General features: G+C 40.0%; 1 protein-coding gene across 3 annotated transcripts in view; it reads right to left on the bottom strand.

Moving 5' to 3' along the window:
* NEDD4L (NEDD4 like E3 ubiquitin protein ligase) overlaps positions 1-26,122 on the bottom strand; it is a gene marked incomplete at both ends in the record, with an annotated part of 297,800 nt that overhangs the window by 121,125 nt on the left and 150,553 nt on the right. For all 3 annotated transcript variants that reach the window (XM_084252061.1, XM_084252062.1, XM_084252063.1), the window contains 3 exons: positions 3,917-3,970; positions 7,113-7,151; positions 10,045-10,126. In XM_084252061.1, coding sequence (XP_084108187.1) covers positions 3,917-3,970; positions 7,113-7,151; positions 10,045-10,126 — 175 coding nt within the window. The remainder of the gene's footprint in view (positions 1-3,916; positions 3,971-7,112; positions 7,152-10,044; positions 10,127-26,122) is intronic.

Genomic DNA, 26,122 nt, shown 5'->3' with positions numbered 1-26,122 from the left:
CACGCCTTCCTGCAGGCCGCTGGGGCCGCCATCCTCGGCCCCATTGGGAGCGAAGGGGTGCGGGCTGCTCCGCCGCGGTAGGGTGTGGAATGCCATGAAAAAGTCGTCTTCTCTCTCCTGGTCTAGGATCTCCGATTCGGGGGCTGTGTTGCTGCGACCAGAGCCAAAATGAAACCGAAGCCGATGGGCCATGGTGCCCAGGAGGCCGGCGGGGCGCAGGCGAGCGGCACCAGCAAGCCCCGGGGCAGCCAGGAGTCAAAAACCAAAGACACAAACTCCAAGAAAAAGTGTCCCATCTGCCAAACCGTTAGCACTGCGGCGCTGAGAGCGACAGATAGCAGAAATAACCCAAGTGGCAAGCGGCATTCCAGGCATGATTGGGTAAGAGCAGAAAGCTCTCATCCACACTGTGACAGAGGGTAGGGTGGCCACGACCACATGACCGCGGCCTCCCCCTCCAATGCCAGCTTGTGGGCTCCGTGCAGCTTGCCCCCTCTCACTTGCGCTCTCTCTTTTTTAAACAGCAAGAGCCTGAAACAGCACCTTCCCAGCTGCTGCTTTTCCATCAGACAGGAGTGGCCCCAGCAGGGAGCTCTCGCAGCTGACGAAGGCAGCACACACACTGGAGCTGCTCTCGCTGTCGATCCAAACCCGCAGGCATCGCGTTCACAGGACCCAAGCTCCTGGCCCCAAGCAGCGGGCACTCCGGCGCGCAGGTCCATGCCAGGGACGGGCATGGAGCACAGGAATGCACTCCGGCTCCCCAACCCCCAGCCCAAACAAATAACAAGGAGAAATGCCTGAGCTGCAGGAAAACCTGTCACCAGCATGTGATGTTAGGTTTCTCTGTTATTTATGATATCACCACACCACCACCAGGGAATGCCAACTAATAAAACACACTATAAATACAATCACACATCCCACAGAATCAGTGTCACTTTAATGCTAAATAATTAGACCATGATCTACAAGTGACAAAATAGCTAAGTGGGGGGTGGGGCACACTTCACAACACTGCTGGTTAGTGCACTGCCTCCTGTTACTAAAAGGCTTTGTATCTTAAATGCAGGTGCACGTGTGTGCCTATGTGTGACCCATATGTGGCATGATATCACACATACATGATCGCCAGACATGGAAGTACCAGAGCTGGTGGGAATACTCTCTCCCATCTGCTAGACAGGAGAAAAAGCACCCCCAGGGAAAGTAAGCTGAAGAGGGGTGTGCATGTGGTTTTTGTAGTAAATTAACTTAAATACCACACAGGAAAAATGCTGCTGGGAACTGTTTCCCAGTAAAAAGTCAGCGATATTGTCACAATTGGGATAGAAACATGGAATCTTGTTACTTTTGCAGAAAGGACCTATAGAATACAGAAGCACATGTTCAAACATCTGTCCTTGAGTTTGCAGTTCACATGAAGATAGTCTCTGTGTTTTCAACTTACTATTTTCCATGGTCCAGAAACATCAGTTATTTCACAGAGGCTTATTTAGGAGGGAGGAAAAAATAGGAGGGGAAAATATCAAGCTGCGAAGAATGAGAAAAAGTTTATTTTAAAATCCACAAAGCATGACTTTGTCAACAGCTCTGGAGTCAAGGGTGGAGGATTAACCCTGTGTTTACATACATCCAAACCTGTTTTCTCAAGGCATGTGTTTTAAATGCCAAAAATGATCTCTATGAGCGCAATGGAAGCCTGTTTGTTTAATACTGAAACTGCCAAGAACCACGACAGTCACGTATTGTCTTCGCTGGATTAATAGCCAACAAAGGGAGAGCAGCAACCCTCAGCATTCAGGGCATAGTGACAACACTGTGGAACCAAGCTAGGGATTAATATCCTAAAACATGGATTTTTCAGATAAAGCCTGTATTCACACCAGATTTCTTAGTGCTCTGCCTTCAAAGCCCTTTTTTGTTTGGGTCCATGGCAAGGGTACAGTCTTTGTTTTAGATTGAGATGGGAAACTTTACTTCCCTAGGTAGTGACTTTCTCTTAAGAAAATGAATCAAATAATGAATTAAAACACACCTAACAAGAGGAATCTGACCCTATCTTCTCTCTGAAGGAGAATTACTATACTTGATAAATGAGATTGGACACACTATGTCCTCGAGGACTTCGTGTCACACTACTGCCTAATTCATGTACTCAGGGAGACATGGAGTGCTAAGAACTATACCCTAAGCAGAATCTCGCCTCCAATTTACGAAGAAAAGAACTTCTTAGACACAGCAAACATTTAGTTATTTGGTACTACTAATTATCACTCAAGGTAGAAAATGCCAAGTACAATGCAAAGCTACCAAGAATCCATATTTTTCATAGAAAAAGATAATCAGGATGGTCGATCAGAATCTGTTGGCTTCCTAATTTAGGAAATTAATCCCAAGCATAGGCGATAAATACATTTTCAAGTTCTATAATAAGGGTGAGAAGTTTAAATCATTAGGCAGAGACTAAGGAGATCAGCAGGTTTTCCACCACCGGCAATTTTAAAAGATATGAAGGCTCCAGACCCCACTCCTATCATTTGCAAGGACAGGGAGCTGAATGAGTTGTTAAAAGGCATCTCCAGAGCATATAATCTATTCATCTCAAGCTATTCAAAAATCGAGTACTTCACTTGAATTCTGCAGAAAGAAGGTGAAGGAAAGACCATTCCTTTTAAGCAAGATAATATACAGAGGTTTTACAGAAGATCAATTCCAGTATAACCGACCACACTGAGTTATAACCCCACTTTTGCATGTACCTTAAACCCTTGCACATAATATAAGCATGTTTATCTTCATGGCTGCAACACTTGACTATGTGTATTTAACATTCTAGCTAGTTAAATCTGGCAAAATGCTTTCAGCCAGATTTGCTTTTGAAATTCCATTCTAAAATGAAATCTTAGTTATATCAGATATGCCTGTTTTAGGTAGGTAGGTAGCTCTCTACCTACTATCCAGCTACATGTAAAATGTTAATAAGCATGCATTTTTATGCAACATGTAAAATGTTAAGTATACATCAGTTTTATGTCTCAGGCCTATTTCTTGTTGCTTAAAGGTACTTTCTGAGACTCTCCCATGAGACAGCACCACTTTCAAAAATACAAGTTAATTTTATTTGCTAAATACAAATTCACTTTTTGCTATATACTGGTACTTAGATTTTTGTTTTCCCAAAGAAGTCACCATAGATTAACTATTGAATGAATCACAGTGTTTTAGTCTGACTTAGATTTAAAAATCCTGAAAGGTTTGTTTACACGACTAGGTCTCTTCATAGATTTGCCACAATTCTGTGTTCTCAACAGTAGAGCATAAGCATATAGTTTGAGGTATCACCAGTGTGACTTCCGCTAATATCAACTGTGATAAAAACATGTATGTCCAACAGATCCATTTTCTGTCCTAGCCACACACACACAAATATTTGTTAGCACCAGCAATGGGACAAAAATATCTTTTGGGAGCCTATTTACTGTCAGAAGTGCAATATACATAAGAATGTTAAGAGATGCTGCTCTAAATATTCAGTTTTTGAAAAATAAATCAAATGACTACAATTCTGACTGTTATGGCATATCAATTTTGCCATATCCATAGGAGAACTGTTCTGTGTATGACAGTTTAGAGTTGCAAATATCATTTGGGAATAATATGGTAACTAAGAAATGTCAGTATTGTATTTAAAGATTGTTCCCCATATATCTCAAGCTTGAATTAATGTATTTAAATTTAGCATGCTAAAAAGCACTGAATTAAAGTAACAATCTTTTTTCATACTATTGCAGTCTCTGTTCAAAACTTAACATGAAACCCAAATGATTTCTATATAGTAAATTGAGCTGTAAAGGTAAAAATAAATAAATAAATAAATAACAAAGCAAAAAATCAAGGACCAGAATCTACTTACCAATCTGTTTTCATCAAATACTTCAAATAGGAGTCTGTGATTGGATGGATTTACCTATAAAGAACATAAACAGTATTATTTTAAATGGGCAGAAAAAATTCAAAGGATAAATAATTCAAAGGATAGAATGCTTTATAATGTATAATGCATCCAGTTCAATTTTGAAATGAGAACAATTAATCTACTCTTTCAAAAATCCTGTACCTACTAATTAAAATTTTCAGTTATTGATTGCTATATTAGTCTACATCCAGTAGTCAGGCATATAGGAAGAAAATGTTTTGGCTGCTTTGTTAACACAGGAAGGATAATTCTAAATAGTTTTCAAAAATTTCTAAATTGCTTCCCCATGCTTGTAGACCATGGTTATATTCTCACAGGGCCTATTATGCCTGAGGAAATCTCCTAGTTCTAATAATAATATAAAAAATTATTACATCAGTAATAAAAATAATGAAGAAAATGGAAAAAGCCCTCATTACCATTACATGATTACTTTATTTTTAAAAAAGATTTATTTATTTATGCATGCAAGAGCTGGGGCACAGGCCACAGATGCAGGGGGTGAGAGGATTCACCATAGACAGAGTGGGGAGCAAAACAGGCAGATTGACTGAAACACACTGCTGAGGGGAGTAGCGGGCAAAACAGGAGAGGTCTGCTGAGCCATGTGGGTTGTTCTCTGGCTGGTCAGGGATCAAACTTGTGCTGTAGAGGCTGTGGATTGCTTCATAGCGCGGTGCTAAACCCCTTGAGCCACCAGGGAGACCCTAACATGCTTATTTTAAAGGTAGTATTTTCAGGCCTCCCTGGTGGTGCAAGGGGTTAACTTCTTAGCATTTAGAAGCTATCTGCAGCCATTGCAGCACGAGTTCAATCCCTGGCCAGGGAGCTGACTCACATGGCGCAGCAGACCTCTCTTGTGTCACCCACTGCTCCCCTCAGCAGTGTATTTCAGTCAATCTGCCTGTTCTACTCCCCACTCTGTCTCTGGTGAGTCCTCTCATCCCCCACACCTCTGGCCTGTACCCCAGCTCTTGTATGCATAAATAAATCTTTTTTTAAAAAAAGGTATTATTTCCTTAATAAATATCAAAAATACATGCTCTCATTTAACCCTCACAGCAACCCTAGGTTTTCTAACTGTCACCCCAATTTGCAAGTGAGGGGCTGAGACCATGAGGCTGCAGTGATGCCCAGGTCTGGCCTGCCAGTCCCCAGAGCCTATGTCTTGAACCTTAGAGAGACAAATAAATAAAAAATGCCCCTCTTCCAGAAATGCGGGGTCAATGTCAGAGCTACTGGCTTTCAGTATCTTTTTGCTTCTTTCTTACTCTTTCAAAACCTCACCAAAATGGCAGGGTCACCATTCAGCCCCGAGTGTCACTTAGTAAGTTCCAACAAGTGTGAGACACGGTGGTAGGTGTTCTTATTCACATCATTGCGTGCAAAGTCTGGAAACAACCCTACCAAGTGAGGGTTCCTCTCTGCTCCTTGAGAGAGGAAGGAACCCACAGAGGTGAGTCCAGAGGGGCTCTTCCTAGGCCACAAAGGCTGGAAGCGCTGGAGCAGGAGATGTGACCCAGGTCACACTGCTTCAGAAGGTGAGTGGAGCAAAATAATATCAAAATCAACAAGCAACTATAAACCAGAGACACACTATGAGGGGGGCAGGGAGAGGGAGTAGGATCAAAACAAGGGGGTGGGAATTGTACAGGGACTATAACCAAGAGGAAAATGCATACATTGTGCAAAAATGAAAAATGATGTAAAAAATATATAAAATTTAAAAATTAAAAAATATATATTTGACAGCACATTGGACAAGCTTTGTGCTCTCGCCCCTTGCCTGGCCCCAGCCTAGAGATGGAGCAGCAGGCAGTTACACTGAGGGTTTGTGTTTGATAAGCCCCAAGAAGGCTGCTGGCCACTGCGTCCACAGACTGGGTGGGGTAGGAGCTGGTCATAATAGACATTCAAGAAAGATTTGTCTAATAAATAAAGGCCTAATGTATAGAATTTACATTTTCATAAAACCAACATTAACTGAAAAAAAAAGGTGTATGTACTAAAATTTACATAAATGTGGTCAAAGTGTGCAACCGAAAGGAGGAGCTCAGTAACTTGGTATTTTACAAGTGGGAAGCTCTACTTGAGAATTATTGAAGGGCCAGTCACATCTATCTGTGGATCAGGTTTTCAGTCCTTCGTGAAGTAATTCACAATACATCTAGTGTAGGCTACAGGTAGGGGCTCACCAAGTGTTAAAATACCAATACCATCATCCAACTGTGGACACAGAGAAAAGAGAGGTCATATATAGACCAAGTTTGGAGCACAAAAAAAATACTACCGTGATTGAAAGAAATTAGGAAAATTATAATGGGCCTAATGGTAATATGGTTTTTGGGAAGCAACACTAATCATTAGATCTCATCTGGGGCACTTCTAGAGATCAAGTAATTGAATATCACTACTACAAAATTTAATTTATCCATTATAAAGAGAAAGAAAAACCCACTTTCTTTCCACTAAGTAACTGAGTGTTGTAATATTGCTAAAATTTCTAAAATTTCAGTATGAAAAAACACTAGCAGCAACTGCTAAAAATCAGTACAGAGTAATCTACTTCAGTTCACAGAATTCAGTCATTTCTACATATAATTCTTCTACATATTAAATATAAAAGGTTGAAGAAGTGTTACCTGATTCAGTGACATTTAAACTCCAGAAATAATTTTATCCCTACAGATACACTCACACAGAACACCTGAATTACAAAAATTTTCCTTCCTAACCAAACATGACTTGTAATTTTTAAGTTTCTTTTCAGTCATTTGCCTCTATTGTTTTATTCTTTCTCTAAAATAATTCATGACCCATGACTCATAGAAATAATTAAATTATTGCTTTAGTTACATTTTATATAACTTTTAAGGAAAAAATTGAGTAGAAAAGCTAAGACATGGTATTTAGAAAACTTTCTTTTTTACTTCCCTAAAACATCTCCAAATGAAATAAGTCAAGATTTTACCACTATTCACAGTCTGGAAATTTGGGACACCTCAGGACACCCAGGCATTTCTCATATTTAAAAAAAAAATACAATAAAAATAGCTTTCACTCAATAACAATCTATTGTGATGCTATATCAGGTTATCAAAGAGAATCACTATCAAAAAAACGAAGAACTTACTCTAAAATAAAATTCTTCATTCCATTTTGGGTTCAGCGTCTGGAAGAGAAATTATCTTGTAATATCTTTTACAGTCTTTGAACATGAATAGTCACTAGTACAATGCAGTCCACATATTTTCTTAAACATGTCTCTTGATTAAAAAAATAGCTAAGAGATTTTCGAAATGGCAATACATGAAGAACTTAGCCAATTACTTGAGACTATTCTATAAACAAAAAAAAAAATGCAGAAGGGATGTTAGTTATGAAACCAATGATTCATATATATAGGAAACCATACCAACCAGGAAAATGTCAGGGATCTGACAAAGAGCCATCATCATTAAAACTATAAGGCTGTCTTTCAATAAATTAACACTGATATAATTATTCTATCAAGAAGGAAATGAACTTTGCCCACTTCCTCAACCTGCCACAAATCTGCTTTGGAGAGCAAAGAAGCAGGTGGGATTAGAGTGAAAGTGTTTTGCTATTGATAAAAATATTGAAACCTGAAGAGCATTTTATAAAGAACAATATTGATGATCAGATCATATAACCCCCCCCCAAAAAAAAAAAAAACACCTGATGACAAGCTAAAGTCAATTCTATTTTTTTTTTCAAAATAATCAGATTTGAAAATATTTATCTACTTATCCTTCAATCCTCTCTGTCCATTCATCCATCCATCTCCATATTAATCATTTTAAATCTTTATCTCACAAGGACATAGAATGGATACTTTTGTCCTTAGCATGGACAAAGGATAGACTGCCAAACATGCTTTGAAACTAAGGGGCAGCCAATACGATGAAAGATACACCCATACCTGCCGTGCACCTGCAAAATGCTCTTCAATCAACACCTCTCATTAAAATTATATCTAAAAATTTGAAACTAAAAGGCACAATCTCACTGGTATTTTTTAGTCAGACTACAGGTATTTTTCAGTCAGAGTGACATTTGTCTTTATTTCCTTTCACCTACTAGTGCAGGAAGAAAAAAATATATAACAAAATGCACATAAAATTTAAAAAAAATAAGAATTCATACACTATTGAACTGACATTAAAAATAACCAGCACTTTCCCCACCCCCCAACTCCACAGTGACCCCAATCCTAAATAATCGGGTTTATACTTTTAGCTCTGAATGGAGCCGGATGGTAATGAGTGAGAGGAGGGCAGAGAAAGAAGGGAGAGGCGCTGGGCAGCCGGGGAGAGAGGGCTGGCCCAGGCCTGCCAAGGGCTGCAGCTCCACAGATATGCAAGGGGGCGAGATGCAAATGACGGGGGTGGCATTGGGGGACAAAAACAATGACATGAGACCACAAAATACATGGAAGACCAAAAGCACACGGCCACGAGGAGAGGCGGATGAAAGCAGTCCTTACACCGTGAGCACAGAAATACTAACCAGGAGGCTGGCTGCCAGCAAGGCAGAGCAGCCCAGCTCCAGCTACACCCTCTGCCGAGGAGAGCAGGGAGGAGGACCTCCCCTCCGAAGAAAAAACATCTCAATATCCCAGATCGCTGGCTTTGGTTCTCTGCTCCCCTCCACCTTCAGCTGGTGACCAGGCGCCTGCCTGCCTGGCCGACAAGGAGCGCCTCGCTCCGCTGATAACAGAGCCAGTGACAGCAGCTAACAGAACAATGGCCTCCGTCCTTCCTGCAAATCCTCCCCACTAATCAAAACGGGCTCCTGTTTGCAAAACAGATTTTTAATGCCAGTCCGAATGCCAGGTGGCGGACACGCCAGGATGGCTGATCCGTACACAAAGTGACCTGGTCACGGAGCCCGGGCGTCTGCACAATGGCAGTTTTTTCAAAAAGCCACCGCGGCTCTCCAGGAAATGCTTATCACACGAACTGTTAGACTATCTGCCCCCCAAAGGTGGTGAGGGGAAAATAATAGTTATCTATAAATAATACTAAAGCACAGATAAAGCAACACTTTTGATAGAAAACATGCATCTCAATAAATGGCCCAAATATGGTTTAAATACTTGTTTATATTTTATCTATGTATATAAGAACATGGAGATGGTGGATGAAGGTATAATTGTGGCAACAAGCCTGTCATGAAGTTTTGTGTGTGAAATTTTAGAAGAGACACAATTCGTTTTATTATTGTTTTGTTTTTAAGAAAATATTTTTCTTACTTTGGCAATGCTTATTTCAAGTTACACCGTTCCTTTTGTCTTTACCAATTCCATAAACCAACTCCATTTCAAATAAATGTATTTTAAATTTCTTTATGAAAAATAACAAGCTAATAAGAACAAATCCTTGTTTTACTGTATTCTTTGCAGAGGAGAAAATTGCTACTTGGAACACTAGTTACAATACTGTCTTAATGGGTATATCCTGATATTATCTCAATTAAAAATAAATCTGTTTTTGGGCTGCCCTGGTGCCGCAGTGGGTTGAGCGCAGCGCTGTGAAGGTGTCCGCAGCCTCTGCAAAGCAGGTTCAATTCCCGGCTGGCCAGGGAGAAACCCACATGGCTCAGCAGACCTCTGCTGCCTCGCCCACTGCTCCCCTCAGCAATGTATTTCAGTCTGTGCCTGTTCTGCTTGCTCCCCGCTCTGTCTCTGATGAATCTTCTCACCCTCCTATGCCTCTGGCCTGTACCCCAGTTCTTGTATAAAAATAAATAAATCTTTGAAAAAAATAATAATGGAAGTGGTAGAGCAGGTGCCACATTAAAAAAAATAAAAATAAAAAAATCTGTTTTTATAGTCACTTAACTAAAAGCCAGAAGCAATATCAGATTAATACAAAAAATTTTTGATCTATGTTTAATTTATAGATTTTAATATTATGAGAGGCCTTAAAGTGAAAAATATTTCCACCATTAATTTAAAATATAAACTTACACAGAGCCAAAATACTTAGCTTAACTGGATCACATTTTGACTAAATAAAGTTTAATTAAAGAAGAAGACATACCTTTTTAATTGTCTTTGTCTGAACCAAAGCAAGTTCTCTATTCTCATCTGCTACGTACAAAGAAAGTTTCACGTATGGATCACTGCAAGAAAATATTTCAGATTTAATAGCATTATACTTTACATTTAAAAAATACAGTCAAGCAGTCAAACCTAAATAAAATGCAAATACCTGTGAACATCCCAGCTCCTGTAAATTCTACAAACTAAGCAGTAACATTTTCAGTATGCCTACTAAATAATATACTAAGAAAAGTTGCTATCAACCAGAACCAACGATATTTAAAGGCAAAAATATCATAAAACCCATATTCTAACTTCAAAGATAATCTGCCCTATAATTAATTCAAAAGATTTAATCTGCCACATTTTTTCTAAACCCAGATTCTGAAAAGATTACAAGAAAGATTATCGAAAAGCATACAAAATTTGTTCAGACTAGCAAATTCTAGCCACAAAATCTCCTTTGTCCTATCTAAATTCTGATTTCACTGTGTACATAAAAATTATTTTTTGGTGGCAAAACAGAAATTGTTCATCTAAAACCAACACCTATCATTTTTTACAGACTAAAATAAAAATCCTTAAGCCAAATAAGTACAGCCTAGAAAGTTGAGACATTTGCCTCAAGTTATAGAGTTCAGTAAAGTCTAGATTCAATTTCACACTTCCTGACAATAAATCCCAGAGTTCCTATTATTTCCTTGGGAAACTGAAACTTTTAGCAGTAAGTGTGCTGAAATGATTACTTGATGCAGGCAATCTGCTAAGAGTTTAAGCTCATTCACATGTTCTAGCATTGTCAACCCCCGGGTACCTCATCTCTAGTTAAATTACCACTTTATGGAATGTGGGGTACAGATTCTTTCATTTCCCACTTGAAATTCTGAAAATGATAGAAAAGGTTTTCATATATTCAACTCCCAAATTTTTACTTGTTTATACACAGCTGATGATTTCTTTCTATCCAATTTGAGAATCACCCTTTAGTGGCTAGCCCAGGATTATTAACCCCTAAGTTTCCAACTTCCAGGATAGTTTCAAAGATTATGCAGAGTATCATAAAATGCTTATGACTATATTGATTTTATTTGATACCACAATAAATATGTCATAAAATTCTTTAAGGAAAAGGAGGGATAAAATTAGAAGTTTGTAGTAACACAGGGCTATACTCAATACCCTCAAAAAATAAAAATTAAAGATTGGTGGAAAATATTGTTGGGGGGTGTATGTGTATATAAATATAGATAGTTAGATATAGTTATTTATGTAGTATATAAATAACTACTAATCATTCATATTTTTATAGTATATATATGTATTTTATATATAGTATTATCCATAAAATTCATGTTAATGGAAGTTACATTCTAAAAAGTGACAGAATTTAAGCAGTTATGTGGTTTATATATTGAGTAGATTTTTTAAATCTATTATGAGTTTTCATTTTTAACATTCTGATTTTAGAAAAATGTATCAGTCAATCCTTTCTCTCTTATCCACAAGCTACAGATATTCTTTGATCAAAGAATATAGAACCAGATGCACCTACTTCTCCTTATCTGGACACCTCAACCTTGGAATAAAGATGAATCAAGAGCCAGCACCTAATGCAGGTTTACAGAGCAACCACCCTCCCCCACCACCCACACATCTTCCTATCAAAGCCACGGTCTGGGAGATAGATAAATCAGGAGTCGAGTGGCTCTCAGACTTGGGCATATCAGAATTGGGGGTGTCACTGCTGATCCCCAGCCCCAAAGACCTAGTAGGTCCAGGGATGCACCCTAGAAATTGCAAGTAACATCCCCAGGGATGCTGATATTCTTGATCCAGAAACTGTATTCTGAGAACCACTGTTACTGATGCTTTTTGAAAAGAGTTATTTCTTAGCTATAGAAACTAATTTTCTATTTCTAGCTACCAAGAGATTGCTAAAAAATAAAAGTTCAAGGCCAGTTATCTGTTATCTCTGGAACTGGTCCTCAGTATACCATGGAGTTGCATGCACACAGCCCCCCATTATAGTGACCCCATTGTACTCTGCTGACCCCCAGCTATTCCACATTCCTGGGCTAGGTACTGCAGCCTATTACATAACCACAATAAAGAGCGACATATTCGCTTCATAGCATATCCACATTCTTCTACTAATCATTCATTTACTTCAGTTTGTTTCCCCTGAATAGTTCATGGTAAGTGGTGCGTGCAATTTGGGGGGAGGTGAGTTCTCTGAGTCTGAAAGTCTCCCACTTGTTCCAATTATAACAAGGAAGGCCTGTCTGGGGCATGCCTTGAGAGCTCACCTAGGCAGTCCCATGAACCATCAAGCAAGAAACTTTTTGGAAGAGAATTTGGCGTGAAGAGAGAATCAAAGGCCAAGCTGTGAGAAAGGATGGAAGGGAGCAAGCTAAGGATGGGGGTGACCAGGGAGCATCTCCAACAGTCCAGAACCCTCTAGAAGCTACATTTAGTGAGCATGACAACATTTTTCCATTTCAGTAGGTGAAAGCAGGAGCATAAAGCTAAGATAAGGAACAGGACGTCAAACATCAGAAAAAGAGACAGATGCCAAAGCAGCCTGAACAGTAACCAGTACCACCTCAGCTTTTAGCACTGCCAGCACCACCTAAGTGGTACCATCATCACTCCCACAAACCCTGAACCAAGCCACACGAGATACTCACAGGCACTATCATTAGATCCTCTCTGCAACCTTATAAACCTGGCACATTTTCAGATGAGAAAATGAAAGAAATCAAGCAGCTTTCTGGGAAAAAGGATAGGATATAGGCATGCTTGCTCCAGGACCCAGCTCTCGGAGTGCATGCCATATAACCTTGCTGCAAATATGTACTGCTCAGCTACCAAGAGAGCTCACTGGAAGGAGATCTAGGGCTAGAGTTCCCAGAATTCTGCTATGTTGGAAAAGGTATGTACTATGGTTGCTATTACCACCTAGTTTTTATCTGCACTATTATAATGTGGAGGAAGAACAACAGCTAGGTGCCTACCTCTGGGAAGTCTCACCTTGGGATTTTATCTTCTTCTCAACACGCCAAATAATTTTTTTAAGATTTATTTATGCACACAAGAACTGGGGTACAGGCCAGAGGTGTGAGGGGTAGAGAATTCATCAGAGACAGAATGGGGAACAGAACAGGCAGACTAACTGAAATACCCTGCTGAGGGGAGCAGCGGGTGAGTCAGGAGAGGCCTGCCGTGCCATGTGGGTAGCTCCCAGGCTGGCCGGGGATTGAACTTGTACTGCAGAGGCTGTGGATAGCTTCATAGTGCTGTGCTTAACCCCTTGCACCACCAGGGAGGCCCAACACTCCAAATAATTGCTGTGTGACCTTGGACAAGTCACTTTAGCATGCTGAACCTCAACTCTCACATCTCCATAGTCGAGGAGTTGGACTGTGTTAGTGATTTCCAAACTGCAGACTCTACAGAGTGTGAGTTTTGCAGAACTACCTCAGGATATCTGCCGGCTACCGTGCCCATCTCAGTCTGCTTTGCAATCGGACTTGCACATCAGACTCTGGACTGGATGTTCTCTTTTAGTTATAATATTCTGAACTTCAGAGCAATTCAGACTCACTTTTTATCATTCATATAAATAATAGCCCGGCCCATCCTATGTAAACATGGATTGATTTCCTAAAGATATTGGAGATAGGGGACTAAGACCCTAATCTCTGCCACAAGGTTCTATCAGGACCTAGAGAGTGAAGTTCACAGTTTTGAGTGTGAAAAACCACTTTTGATCATTGCTGGGCTGATATTTCAATATGCACATTGCAAGCTTCTAACTATCTTACTACAAGGCATTAAAAGTCTATCACCTTAGCAATAACCAAGACAGAAAGGGTGGTAGGAGTGTGGAGGAAGACATGTGCGTGTCTGAGGCCAGGCTGAGGGACAGCAAACCTCTCCACCTGCTTGGGGAGAAATGGCAGAGCTGGAGAGGGGATCCTGCCTGAAACTAAAGGGACTCTTACACGCAAGTGGAGAGCTGGCCGTCACTGCTGGGGCACCATCCTGGCCCCCTTATTTGTCTGACTTTGAAAAACTCATATGTCTTTGTACCTCAGCAGTAATTTCTTTCTAAGGAGGCTTTGAGGAAAACTAAAATTAGAATCATGTTGGCCCTACTATAGTAAGCACTCAATAAATGTTAGCCACCACACTGCCACCATCACATGGAGCTGTTGAAATGGGGAAGACTCATGATCAGATGCATAACAAGGAAACAAAGAGGCAGGCAAGGAGATGAGCTGGGAGACTTCTGCACCAAAAAAAATGAGAACGTTCTAAACACACAGCTGATGAGAATCAAAGAGAAAGGACTGGGAGACACCCAAAGGTGTACTCCACAGCCAGGCAGCCAAGGGAACGTGCTGAGGTGGTCAGGAAGAAAGGAGACTGCAAAGTTCCACTCTCAGGTGTGGGTGACCAGGCACAATGTCTCTTGCAATGAAATGGATCTGGGGCTTCAATCCCTTTCTGGATCAACAATGGCACCCCCAGAGGAGCAGGATGCACCCACTGACAAGGGGGCCCTTAGCATTCTGAAAGAAGATAGTGAAGTCCAGGGCACTGCTCTTATGCCTTTCCCTTTATAAACAAGGTCCTTTTATAGGGCATTCTCGGCAATTTAGATGTAGGGGCCCTGGAATTTTCTGTTCATGTCCATGAGGTTGCATTTGTATGTAAGTCTGCAAAGGCATATCCAATGCTAATTGTCATTAGAGAATCCTAATGATTTACTGTTATTTAAACTAGAAGACTGAAATTTAGAATTGGCCTCCAAGCTATGTGTTTAGGTTGGGCAAATGGGAGACTCATCCTGAAGGATCTTATGTTCCTCATATCTGTCACTGAGTTAAATACAGAAGATAAAACTACTCAGGTTGAAAAAAAAAAAACCCACAAACATTTATGTATCCTCTGGAACAGACACCTCATCTGCACACATAAGATCATGTTATGTGGGGTAGAAAAAAATAGAAGGGTGACATCACCTTAGCTTGGACACACTGGACAGTTGGCATGAGATCAATGGCTAGAAGACAGATTCTGGTCATCAGAATCAACTTTAAGGGGTCTGACAGATGTCAAGACAATTGGGAAAACATCCACACATACCAGCTCTCTGATGAGAAAACCTTTGGTCAAAAACAATTCATCCTAATTTTGCAAGACTTCTGAAGGAAGGGCTTTGTAACTGTTTCATTCTCAGCGTGGCGTCCTTGCTCCAGTTATATCTAATAGAGATACTCCAGGACATCGGCCTGCACGGGCCTCAACTAGGTTTAAAGAATTCAGAGAGGTCTCATTCTACTCTAGTCCCCATTAAGCAAGCAAGCAAGCAAGCAAACAAACAAACAACAACAACAACACAAAACAGTGCAAAAAGGGTCACTTCTCAGGGAGAGGTAAAAGTAAGACTGTTTTTTTTGCCGACTGCTCAGCCTCCCAGGATGCCCCAGGCAAGAACAGTTAACCTTACATATTATTAATGGGCTACATTGACTCTTTCCTCTGACATGCTGAAGTGTTCTATGACAAATACATATAAGTAGGTTATCTCTATGTGCAAAGGCTATCTTTGTATCGATTATTCGTCTTTATCAGACTAAACAGTCTTTGCTAAGATCCACATATTTTAAAGAAGGCAGAGCAATGAAGGGAAGGGCAGAGTTGCCTCCATGGGGGCAAATCATTCAAGGTGGATTATGTTCAGACTGTGGCCAGGTCCATCAGCTGACACCTTGTCCATGTAACATTACAAACATAATCCAAAGGGAGAAAATGCTTTTACATATAAAGTTGCTCAATATGCTACTGGGCAGTCACTAAAAGGATGGTGTCTCTATTCCCTATTAGACATGAGCAAAGAGCTCATGTCCATTCTCTGTAGCATTGCAGGTCGAATTTATTTTTACTACCTGATGTAGTAAACACACTAAAAAGTACCTATTTCAAAGAAAGTTTCAATAGAAAGTCTGTCATGTTGAAGGTTTCTGCATTCCTTCCACTTTTACTGTTACAGAAATTACAGATTTCAATAGTAATTAACACTTATGAAATATAAAATAAGGGGAAAAAATACCTAGAAAGCATGAGAGAAGAAATAAAACATGAATACCTGCAATTAATATTGAAACTCAAGTCTTTAACAAATTGTCAAAGATGAAAAAAAAAACACTTTGTAAAGAGAGGCAGACATTTTATGTCTACAACTGGAAAGAAATTATTACAAGTTCTTCGGAATGCAATATAGTAGTGGGTATGAGGATTACTGAAAGAGTATGCATTTGATCAAACCAGTCTATTTCTAAAGAGCAATTCCAGAGAAATAATCAGAGATGCAAGCAAATATTTATCTGCAAAAGATCCTCATTACAACATCATATAATAAGAAAAAATTAGCAGCAACTTTCTAGATCAATAGAGATGTGATTAAATAAATCATAGTATAATCATGTGCTAGAATATTATAAACCAACAAATTCATGGTTTCAAAGAGTATTTTTAAATTTGAGAAAATAACCATGGTAAAGCCCTAAAAAAATAAGTAGGATCTAAATATGGGACTAATTCTATACATATATTTGAAAGTAATGGAGAAAAACATAGCTCAAGTTTAATAGCTGTTTTCTTTAGATGATATGTTAATGAATGATGTTTATTTTCTTCTTTGTGGATTTTTCCCCTAAATTTCTACTGTGAGCAAGAACTATTTTTAAATACAAAAAATTATGAAAATAGCAATAATACTTACATATATGCTTCAACCATTATAGACTCCTCAACAAGGCAGTGAACCCTATAATTTCATGGCTCAATGATAACAAACCAAAAGGGCCTCAAATATTTTCTTCTATCCAGAAAATTGCTTTAAATGGAAGACTACTGAAGATTTTGGGGGAAATAAACACATACATTGTGATGCTTGAGATTTACTGAAAGGCATGAAGTGTACTTTGAAATGCATTCCTCTTCACCAAAGACTTACCTTAACAATGCATTTCTCTTAAACAGGTACAATCTTTCAACAAATGCAAGAAAGCTATCAGTTCATCTAGAGGCCAGTAAAAGAGGCATTGAAACTTAAAATCTCAAGCATATTCTATAAAGTTGCTAAAAAAAAATGATACTTTGGGATACTTCAGTTATGGATTTGTTGTTTGGAGCAACTAGAAGATTCCCAGTATCTTGAAACCCTGCTTGGTGACTCAAGTCTTACATTCTCTTTTAATAAACTGGTGAATCTTATTGCTTGTCATCTGCAACCAGTCACTTGAGGGTCTCAACCTTGGGTCACAGAGACCCCTGGGAGCCAGGAAGAGCATCTGATTATTTCTAACACACACACACACATATATACATAGTTCTGATTACATCTTGTAACTAACAACAAATGTATTTAAGCTAACAGATTTTGTCTTTAAAATGTTTGTTAAAGCTAGTGTTTCTTTAAAGAAAAAAATAAAAACACCCAATATTTCTTATCTCCTGCTAGCATTGCTCACTAAAAGGTCAATTTTCACCTATAAGTTACTGAAATACACAATAACCAAAGAAAGGGGTCACTGTGACCTGCCTCCATCTCCAGCAGATTCTATTATGTATTTTACCCATAAGTGGGCAACTTAACAGACAGTAAGAAAATGCTTCTTTCTTGTGTGCTGTTAGCACTGTAACAGAGCCACGACAGATAACAAGTCGAAGTCACAGGAAAGGGGGGAAACCAAATGCACTCCCTTTACACAGAAACTGTTCAGTAATTGATTTAATTTCTTTTTTTCATTTAAATTTTATTTTTATATTCCCCATACAATTACAACCCCCTTATTTTGACCCCAATCTCTCCTTTCCCAGCCCCCCCACCCCCCATAGAGTCTCTGGTTCATAGTTGTTTGTTGATTTTGGTATTTTCTTTCTTATAGTTATTCTTTTTCCTGGTCCCTTATTTAAGTTTTCTAGATTTCTGCTATGAGTGAGACCATCAGGTAGAGTCCACCATATACAAGGACTGTGGTGTGCACGAAGGGGAAGGTGAAAGAAGTGGGGAGCAAGGAAACAGTCATGAATAGACACAGGTTCTTCCCCTAACAAGACTCCAGAGAACTAAAGTCAGACAAGAGAGAACGCATATAACATAGATAGGCCCTTTATGAATGTTGGGGACATATGTAAGAACTCAAAAAAGTTCATTTTTTTAAAGTTCTTTTTTGAAAAAAAGATTTATTTTATTTATGCATATAAGAACAGGGGTACAGGCCAGAGGTGTGGGGGTGAGAGGATTCACCAGAGACAGAATGGGGAGCAGAACAAGCGGATTGACTGAAATACAATGCTGAGGGGAGCAGCAGGCGAGTCATGAGAGTTCTGCTGTGCCATGTGGGTAGCTCCCTGGCTGGGGCTCAAACTCGTGCTGCAGTGGCTACAGATAGCTTCAGAGGTTACATCTTAACCCCTTGTGCCACCAGGGAGGCCCTTAACGTTCATTATTTTTTAAGATTATTCTAAAAAATCTAAAACCAGGAAAAGCTATGAATAGGTAATAAATTCTGGTATCATGCATTAAGCATTTACTTGGTGCCTTATGTATACACCACCTCCAGCCTGCCAAGTAACTCCAGCAAGGAGGATGTTAATGTCCCCATTTAATGAACAAGGAAAAGATGACATCCCATGTATGTGCACGTATGAAATGCTACATGGCCTGTAAAATGGTATTAATGAAGGATTTAACATATTACCTGAGCTTTGTTCAAAACAAACGTTTTCTTTAAATTATGTGTTATCACAACTGTGAAAGCAAAAAAACTTCTACATGACATAGATACCAAAATGTAAAATAGTGGTTTTTACTGCCTTGTTGTGCCCATAGTGTTTTCCTTCTTTCGTTTCTATCTTCCAAGGGATACAGACATGTTACTATTTATCTGGGATGCTGAGGCTGAGAGGTAGCACAGCTAGTTCTTGGGGCCAGTTCTCCAGTGGTAATCATGACAAATGGCAGCAACTAGAAAACTCAAGTTAAACAAGATCACGAGTGCCAATGATATAGGTAGGTAAACAGGCATTTATGACTTTCAATATCAATCTCGATTTCATTACTACCTCCTTTTTGAGTAACGGAAAAAATATCTCAAAGAATTTTTTTTTTTAAAAGGTATATACGCACAGCGAATAAAGAGGAATGCCCCAGCATTCTTGACATCTCTGTTAAATATCCTGTTGGTAAAATATACTCCATCATTGCTAGAATAATGCCAATAGTGCCCATGAAGGAATATTTAATTACCACAACAACACTCAGAATCTCCTTCATTACCTCTTTAGGAGTTTTAAAATTCCACTCAGCTGAAATCCTCAAGTGCTGTCCCATGCACACATTTAAGGGGGGAACAATTCAAATCTGTGCACTTGGGACAGAGAATACCAATTTTCGAAACTGATTACAAGACTTGCAGGAATGTCTCTTGAAAGTGTAATTCAGGAATACATGAGCACACCAGCACACTCAGGAGCCACAGATACAGAGAATTTCAGTAACCTGGGAGTGACCATAAAGGTTTACTGCCCGCAGAACTGAAAGCCTCCGAACAATCCATCCAGAGATAAAAACATGTAAATTTCTCAGATTGGAAATGGCATGACAAACTTAAAATTACTTTGATCACTCAAAATCATACAGTGCTCCTGAGAGACCATGATGGCAAGAATAACTACATATGTAGCATTAATTTCATATTGCTATAGGATTGCTCAGAGGTTATTTTTAATCATTTTCTAGCTACATTTGTTAATTTCCCAGCACCGAAATCCATGGATCCCAGTTTAAGGAATCTAGATAAACTATAACCATGGGAGCACATACTTATACCAAAAATAGGTAGAGATAAAGCCATGTTACATGAACTTTAAATATTCCTAAAAATCCATGTCTGAATAAAAATCTATGTAATGATTTACCCCTCTGTTACTTCCCATCACAATCCCTGATGTGGTTCCACGACAGAAATTCCATGTGTTAAAACAGCTGCTTTTAAATCCACACACAGGCACTAAAGCCCTACAGTTATTTAAGAGAGCATTTGGTCTTTGTCAATAAGTTACTTGTGTGTATTTGATTCATTAAAAAAAGTCCCAGAAGAATATCCAATGAGTAATAAATTCATATGAGAATATACTGAGTATGGCACGCATACTTTCGAATTTCCCACAAATTAAATTCCATGTTATTATCAGTCTTCATTTGATCTTAAATATTTTACTAGCTATCCTCCGTATTGAATTGAAAAAACTGACATAAATCAAAAATCAGACTTTACCCACATGCAGTTTGCAGCAACATGGATGGAGGTAGAAGAGATCATGCTCAGTGAAATAAGTCAGAAAGAAAAAGAAAAATACCAGATGGTCTCACTCATAGCAGGAATTTAGAAAACCTAAATAAGGGACCAGGAAAAAGACTAATCAATACAAAGTAAAAATCAAAATCAACAAGCAACTATAAACCAGAGACACATTACTGGGTGGGGGTGGGAGAGGAAGGACTAGAGTCAAAATAAGGGGGGGGGGGTGCAATTGTATGGAGAATATAACCAAAATGAAAATACATACGTTGTGCAAAGATGAAAAATGATGTAAGAATTATATAAAATATTTTTTAAAAATCAGACGTTTATCAAGACGCAGACACCTCTAGCATACTTGTACTGTCACCTAGTGCTCTGCAGAATTCCTGCCTATGAAAGTGTTTTCAGCTGATAAATGTTTGTGTAAATTGTTTGGTGCAAAGTGCAATGAACTAGAATTTGTAGAACTAAAATGGACAGGAATTGCAAGAGGTAGTATAGAAAGAAACTCAACGAACAAGGCAAAAATGTTGATAACAGATACATACAGGCTACTACAATCGAGGAGAAATTTACATGGCTCTCCCATTTAACCACCAGAGAGGAAAGTTGGATGCACTTCCAATATCCCTTCAGGCTCCTGCTGACATGAGAATCCTGTACTATCAATAGTCGACAACAGGTTTGAGTCTTAGAAGTCCTGTGGATCCTAAAAGATCATGGAAACTAAATGCTAAATCACCCCCAAAGCAGCTCTTGGAAACCATACACTCCAAGTGGATTCTTAAAGGACAATATTACACTCTTGCAAAAAGAGAAAGGAAATTTGCTCAATCTACTATCTCTAAAGCCAGAGAAGGCAACCATGCTGGGCACAGCCAAGTCACCACCAAGTTTTGTGTCACAGAGAATACTAACCCTGTGAGAAATCATGAAGTCAGTGAGATTCATCATGGAAACATTCCAATAGTCTCCACAGCCCCCATCTGTCTCAAGATGGCCTCATCTTGAAACAAAACTGCAAAGAGATATTTTTTGTTGCTTAATTACATTTCATTTTTTATAACTTAACTTTTTCCATTTCCAATTTATCAAGTGAGGCACCTACAAAATCAGGTACAGATCCATGTCAACCTGAAATCACCAAGCACAGGCACAGACTTCCAAAGCTCTCCGGGGTCACCTGAAGTCCACTCCTTGATGAATCCCACCTGCACACCATGTGACAGAAGAGAACTCTAGTGCTGACCAAGCAGAGAACTTTGAACTTGATGCCAAACTAGAACCAACACAGAGCTCTGCCTGACTGGAATAGAGGGCAAATTCTCAAGTAAAGAACCACTCAGGGAATGCGGTCTTTATTACCTAAACAGGGGGGAAAAAGAAACTTTTAATTAACTCTGGACAAGTCGTCCAGTCCCAGAGCACAGTTCAGGCCCGCCCTCAGCTCTCTCAGCATCAGAGATTCAGGCGAAGTGCTCTGTCCCCTCCGACACCATGGAGCTGGACCCTGCTGAGCAGGGGTCTAGAGGAGGACACGGGATGGGCCACAAAAATTGGCAAACAGCAGCTTTGCTGTCAGCAGGCCTCAGGGTCAATTTTCTGAGCTGAGGAGAGGAAATTCAAGGATGGTTACGTATGCCAGTAAACATTTCCCATGCACCTAAGTATCAGCCTCTCTCCTCCAGTGTTTACCGTAGGGCAAGTCCTAAGTGCTTCCTTTAGTATATCTCGGAACATTCCAGACTTCTCAGGGGTGGGAGTGATGGTAATGGCTGAGGAACCCCAGGAGCTAACCCCAAGACTAGTCCTCGAATTTTCATTGCAAGAACCTATCTTCTCACAGGCAAGATTCTCTCAGATAAGGAATTTCTCCTTCCTCACGTGAGGAAACGGGAGAGGTGGTAGCTTCTAGAATTTTGAAGAGGCAGCCCCAGGTATGACACTCATTTAGTGAAATGGGTGCCAGGGGACCCCAGGATAACCTTGAGGCAGAGGTCTTGAACTTGGCACTGGGCTGAATGCAGAAAGGATGGGATGGCTCATCTTCACCCACTCCCTATGTCATGGGCTAATTTGTGGTTCCCTCCCCCCCCCCCCAAAGTTAAGTGGAAGTCCTAACTCCAGGGCCTTGGAATGTGACCTAATGAGGTTTCTGGGGTGGGTGCCAATCCCAAATGACTGGTATCCTTGTAAGAGGGGAAATTTGCACAATGACAGACATGTATACAGGAAGACAATGAAAATACATGAGGAAGGAGCCAGCCACAAGCCAAGGGGTGCTCAGCATTGCCAGAAAACACCAGAAGGGAGGAGAAGAAAGGAAGGGGTCTTCCATAGAGCGGCTGAAGTAGCACGGCCCCGCTCTCTTGATTTCTCACTTGTAGCTAATCAGTTTCATCAACGGTGCTCACCAAGCTCATCCACTGTGAGGACATCAATTTCAGCCACCCCATTTAAAGTCAGCCTTTACTAGGAACTCTTAGGACCATGTGCTTAGGGAATTCTGATCTTTTCCTTCCATTTTGGAACAATGACTGATTATTCCAATTATTACACAATTTCCTTGTGTCTTTTGAGAGAATAGATACCAAAAACTAACATATCAAAAACTAATACCATGAATGAGCTCTTCTGATGAACTAAAAGTAAAACCACCTATTTACCAGCTTAGGAAATTGATATATTCTTACATGAGAAATTTAAATATTCCTTCTGTCCCTTATTTTTGACTATTTAATGAATGGATATTAATAATATGAATATTATTAATCAAACAAATATTAATTGATTGAAATATTTTTTGAGAACTCAAGAAAATAACAAAACAGTTCATTCCAGAGAGACTGGTTAGACTACCAATAATCACTTACAAACTAGAAAAAGTGCTTATATTAAAAAATGGGTCACATAATCTATGTCCCAGCAATTCTATCCCTAGGTACATACACCAAGGATTCAAAATCACTAACTCAAAAAGATTAATGCACGACTATGTTCACTGAAGCCTTATTTATAATAGCCAAATTATGGAAACACCTAACTGCCCAATGACAGATGAGTAGATTAAGAAGATGTGGTATGTGTGCACAATGGAATACTACTCAGCTATAAAAAAGATAACTTCCTGCATTTGTGACAACATGAATGGAACTGGAAGGAACATGCTAAGTGAAATAAGTGAGAAGGATAAAGTCAAATACCAGGTGATTTTACTCATATGTGAAATAAAAAGGAAAAAAGCGAATTGACAAAACTAAGACAAAACAAATGCTTGGAATCTGAATGCAGAATTGAGGCTTTTAGACTGGGAGGGAGCATGGGGATGAGAACAAGGCAGGAAGGGGCTCAGCGATCTAGGGTAAAAGACTATGGGTGCTCGGTGGTGGTAACATTCGTCTGCGAGGTGTAAACCTATTTCACTAAAGCATACACAGTATTGTAAACCCGTGTTACCTCAATAAAAACAACCAAACGAAATAAAAATTTAAAAATCGGGTCATTAGTTAATTACGCATCACTTCAAGTTTTCATTTCAAGTTCTCATTTTTCATGCTTTTGCAGTCTGTCACTAATATTCCTTGCAATGCTGAAAATGTTTCCTTTGAAAATAAAGTTGTGTAAGCCTCTCACTATAAAAGCGAATTTTCACACACCAAGTTCTTAAACCGCCCTTCATAAAGGCACATGATTGAGAAAGCTTTCATTGTAACTAACCTCAAACTTTTACTCAGCTGACATGGACTGAGATATTCATAGTGATCACAATCACATCAAGTCTATTTTTGATAATATGTAAGGGATGCAGAAGGTGTCACACAAAGTGATTCAGGATCACTCATCGCTCTCCTCACTGGGGCAAGGCGGAAGTGTTCAGATGACCCCAAGCAAGGAGAACATGCATTTGCATGCCCCCTTCCTGCAGAAATAATATTCAGCAACTGCACTGAAAAACTGGTTTGAGGCTTCAGCACTCAATGTTCAGGTGGGTGCCTGCTCACAGCTCGTTTCCTGGCAAGTGAACACAAAACCTACCCAGAGACACCCCATCTCAATTTGAGAAAATGGTATGTGTGTGGACAACTATTCTGGCTAAATACCACTTATTAACTGCTAATTAGATTTATACTCTGTATCTTCTATAGTCTGTAATTACGAGCCCCTCAGGCTTGAACACCAGGCAACCAAATGAAGGAAGCTTCTGGCCATAGCAGCTCAGTGACAAAACATCTCAAGGATGAAACGCACAGCAAGTCCCAGTCTCCTTGCTTCCCATCTTGTTAAAGCAGCCAGATATTAACCCAGCACCCAAGACAAACCATGGATGGCAATCACCCAGTCTGAACTGGTTCTTTACCCTCCTGACTCTGGCCCCTGCCTGCCTCTCCAGTGCCATCTTCCATGTGCTGTAAGCATCAGGCCAAGGGGGTTGAATTCTAGTTCTCTGCACACACTAGGCATTTTCCTCTGCTGAAAATGCCCTTTCCCCACCTGTACCTGCCCCTCACTCAACCCCAAAGGCCATCTCAACAGTCTTAGAAGGCTTCCTAACCCCCAGATCTCATTCTTACTGGCAGGTTTGTCAGTGTGGCAATTGTTTACTTCAGTGGCCATTTCTGCTGCTAATCTGGAAGTTCCTGGCCAATAGTACTATATCTTGGTCACCTGTGTATATGACATTCCAGTCACATAGTAGGTCTGCAACAAGTAATTGTTTTATAAAGGTGTGTGAGGGCCCCAGGGCAGGTTAGGCATATGGCATGTGGGTTAAGATGGCTGGGGTACATCTTAAGCTCTGTGGTAGACAAATATCTTTGTCTACATCATGGAAAACAGAGAATCATATACTGGGCAGTAGCCAACTCCAGTACTGCTAAAATAGGACTAAATTGGATGGAAATAAATCAGCCACATTTGTAATTTCCTGATTATTTTTCTCACGTCATGACTGAAACAAAGGAATCCAGTAGTCATGGCGCAGAAACAGAAAGTGAAGGGAAATCTGTTCCAAGGGAGTTTGAACAAGAGGCAATTAATAAGGGATTAAGGTTAAGTAAAACCACAGAGGAGCATGTAACTGCAGCATGTTAAATGCTCACCACTGGAGTGGCAATTAGGTAGGCAAAACCCACAATGGGGAAAACATTTGCTACGTCGATGAAGAACGGTAAGGAGCTTCGCAGAGGTATCCCCCATGGACAGACCTCTGTGCAGAGCAGAAGGCGGGGGTTCTACTCTGACCCTTAGGACAGGCAGTTAAGAAAGTTGGGCAATTAGACTTGCATTTCAGGGTGGTGAGAGCTGCTCCATCAATTCCTTTGCACTAATGCATGAAGGTGAGGCAGGTGACAGCAGACAGCTCACTGCACAGCACTGACAGCTCAGAAGAAACCATGGCCCCCATCTGAGCAGTAAGGCTTACAAAACACCACAGGGAGAACCGGTGTCTGCTCTCCCCTCCCATTCCTTCAAGCAACGAGTATTTACTGAGCACCACCTATGTCTCAGGCACTGAGATGAACAGGGTTGAGGAATTGACTTTGGCCAAGACCTTCCAGGCGAAGCAAACAAGCTTGAGACTCAGACACACCAAGGAAGAAACCCTGTAGAAACTCTGATAGAGTTTATACTCGGGAAGGGTAGATCGGAGGCAAATGGCACAGAATAAATGACAGTGGAAAAACACAGTAGCAAAGA

The sequence above is a fragment of the Talpa europaea genome, assembly GCF_964194135.1.
Source record: "Talpa europaea genome assembly, chromosome: 13".
NCBI lineage: Eukaryota > Metazoa > Chordata > Mammalia > Eulipotyphla > Talpidae > Talpa > Talpa europaea.
The sequence above is the reverse complement of the archived record's forward strand: the minus strand, read 5'-3'. Positions and strand labels throughout refer to the sequence as shown.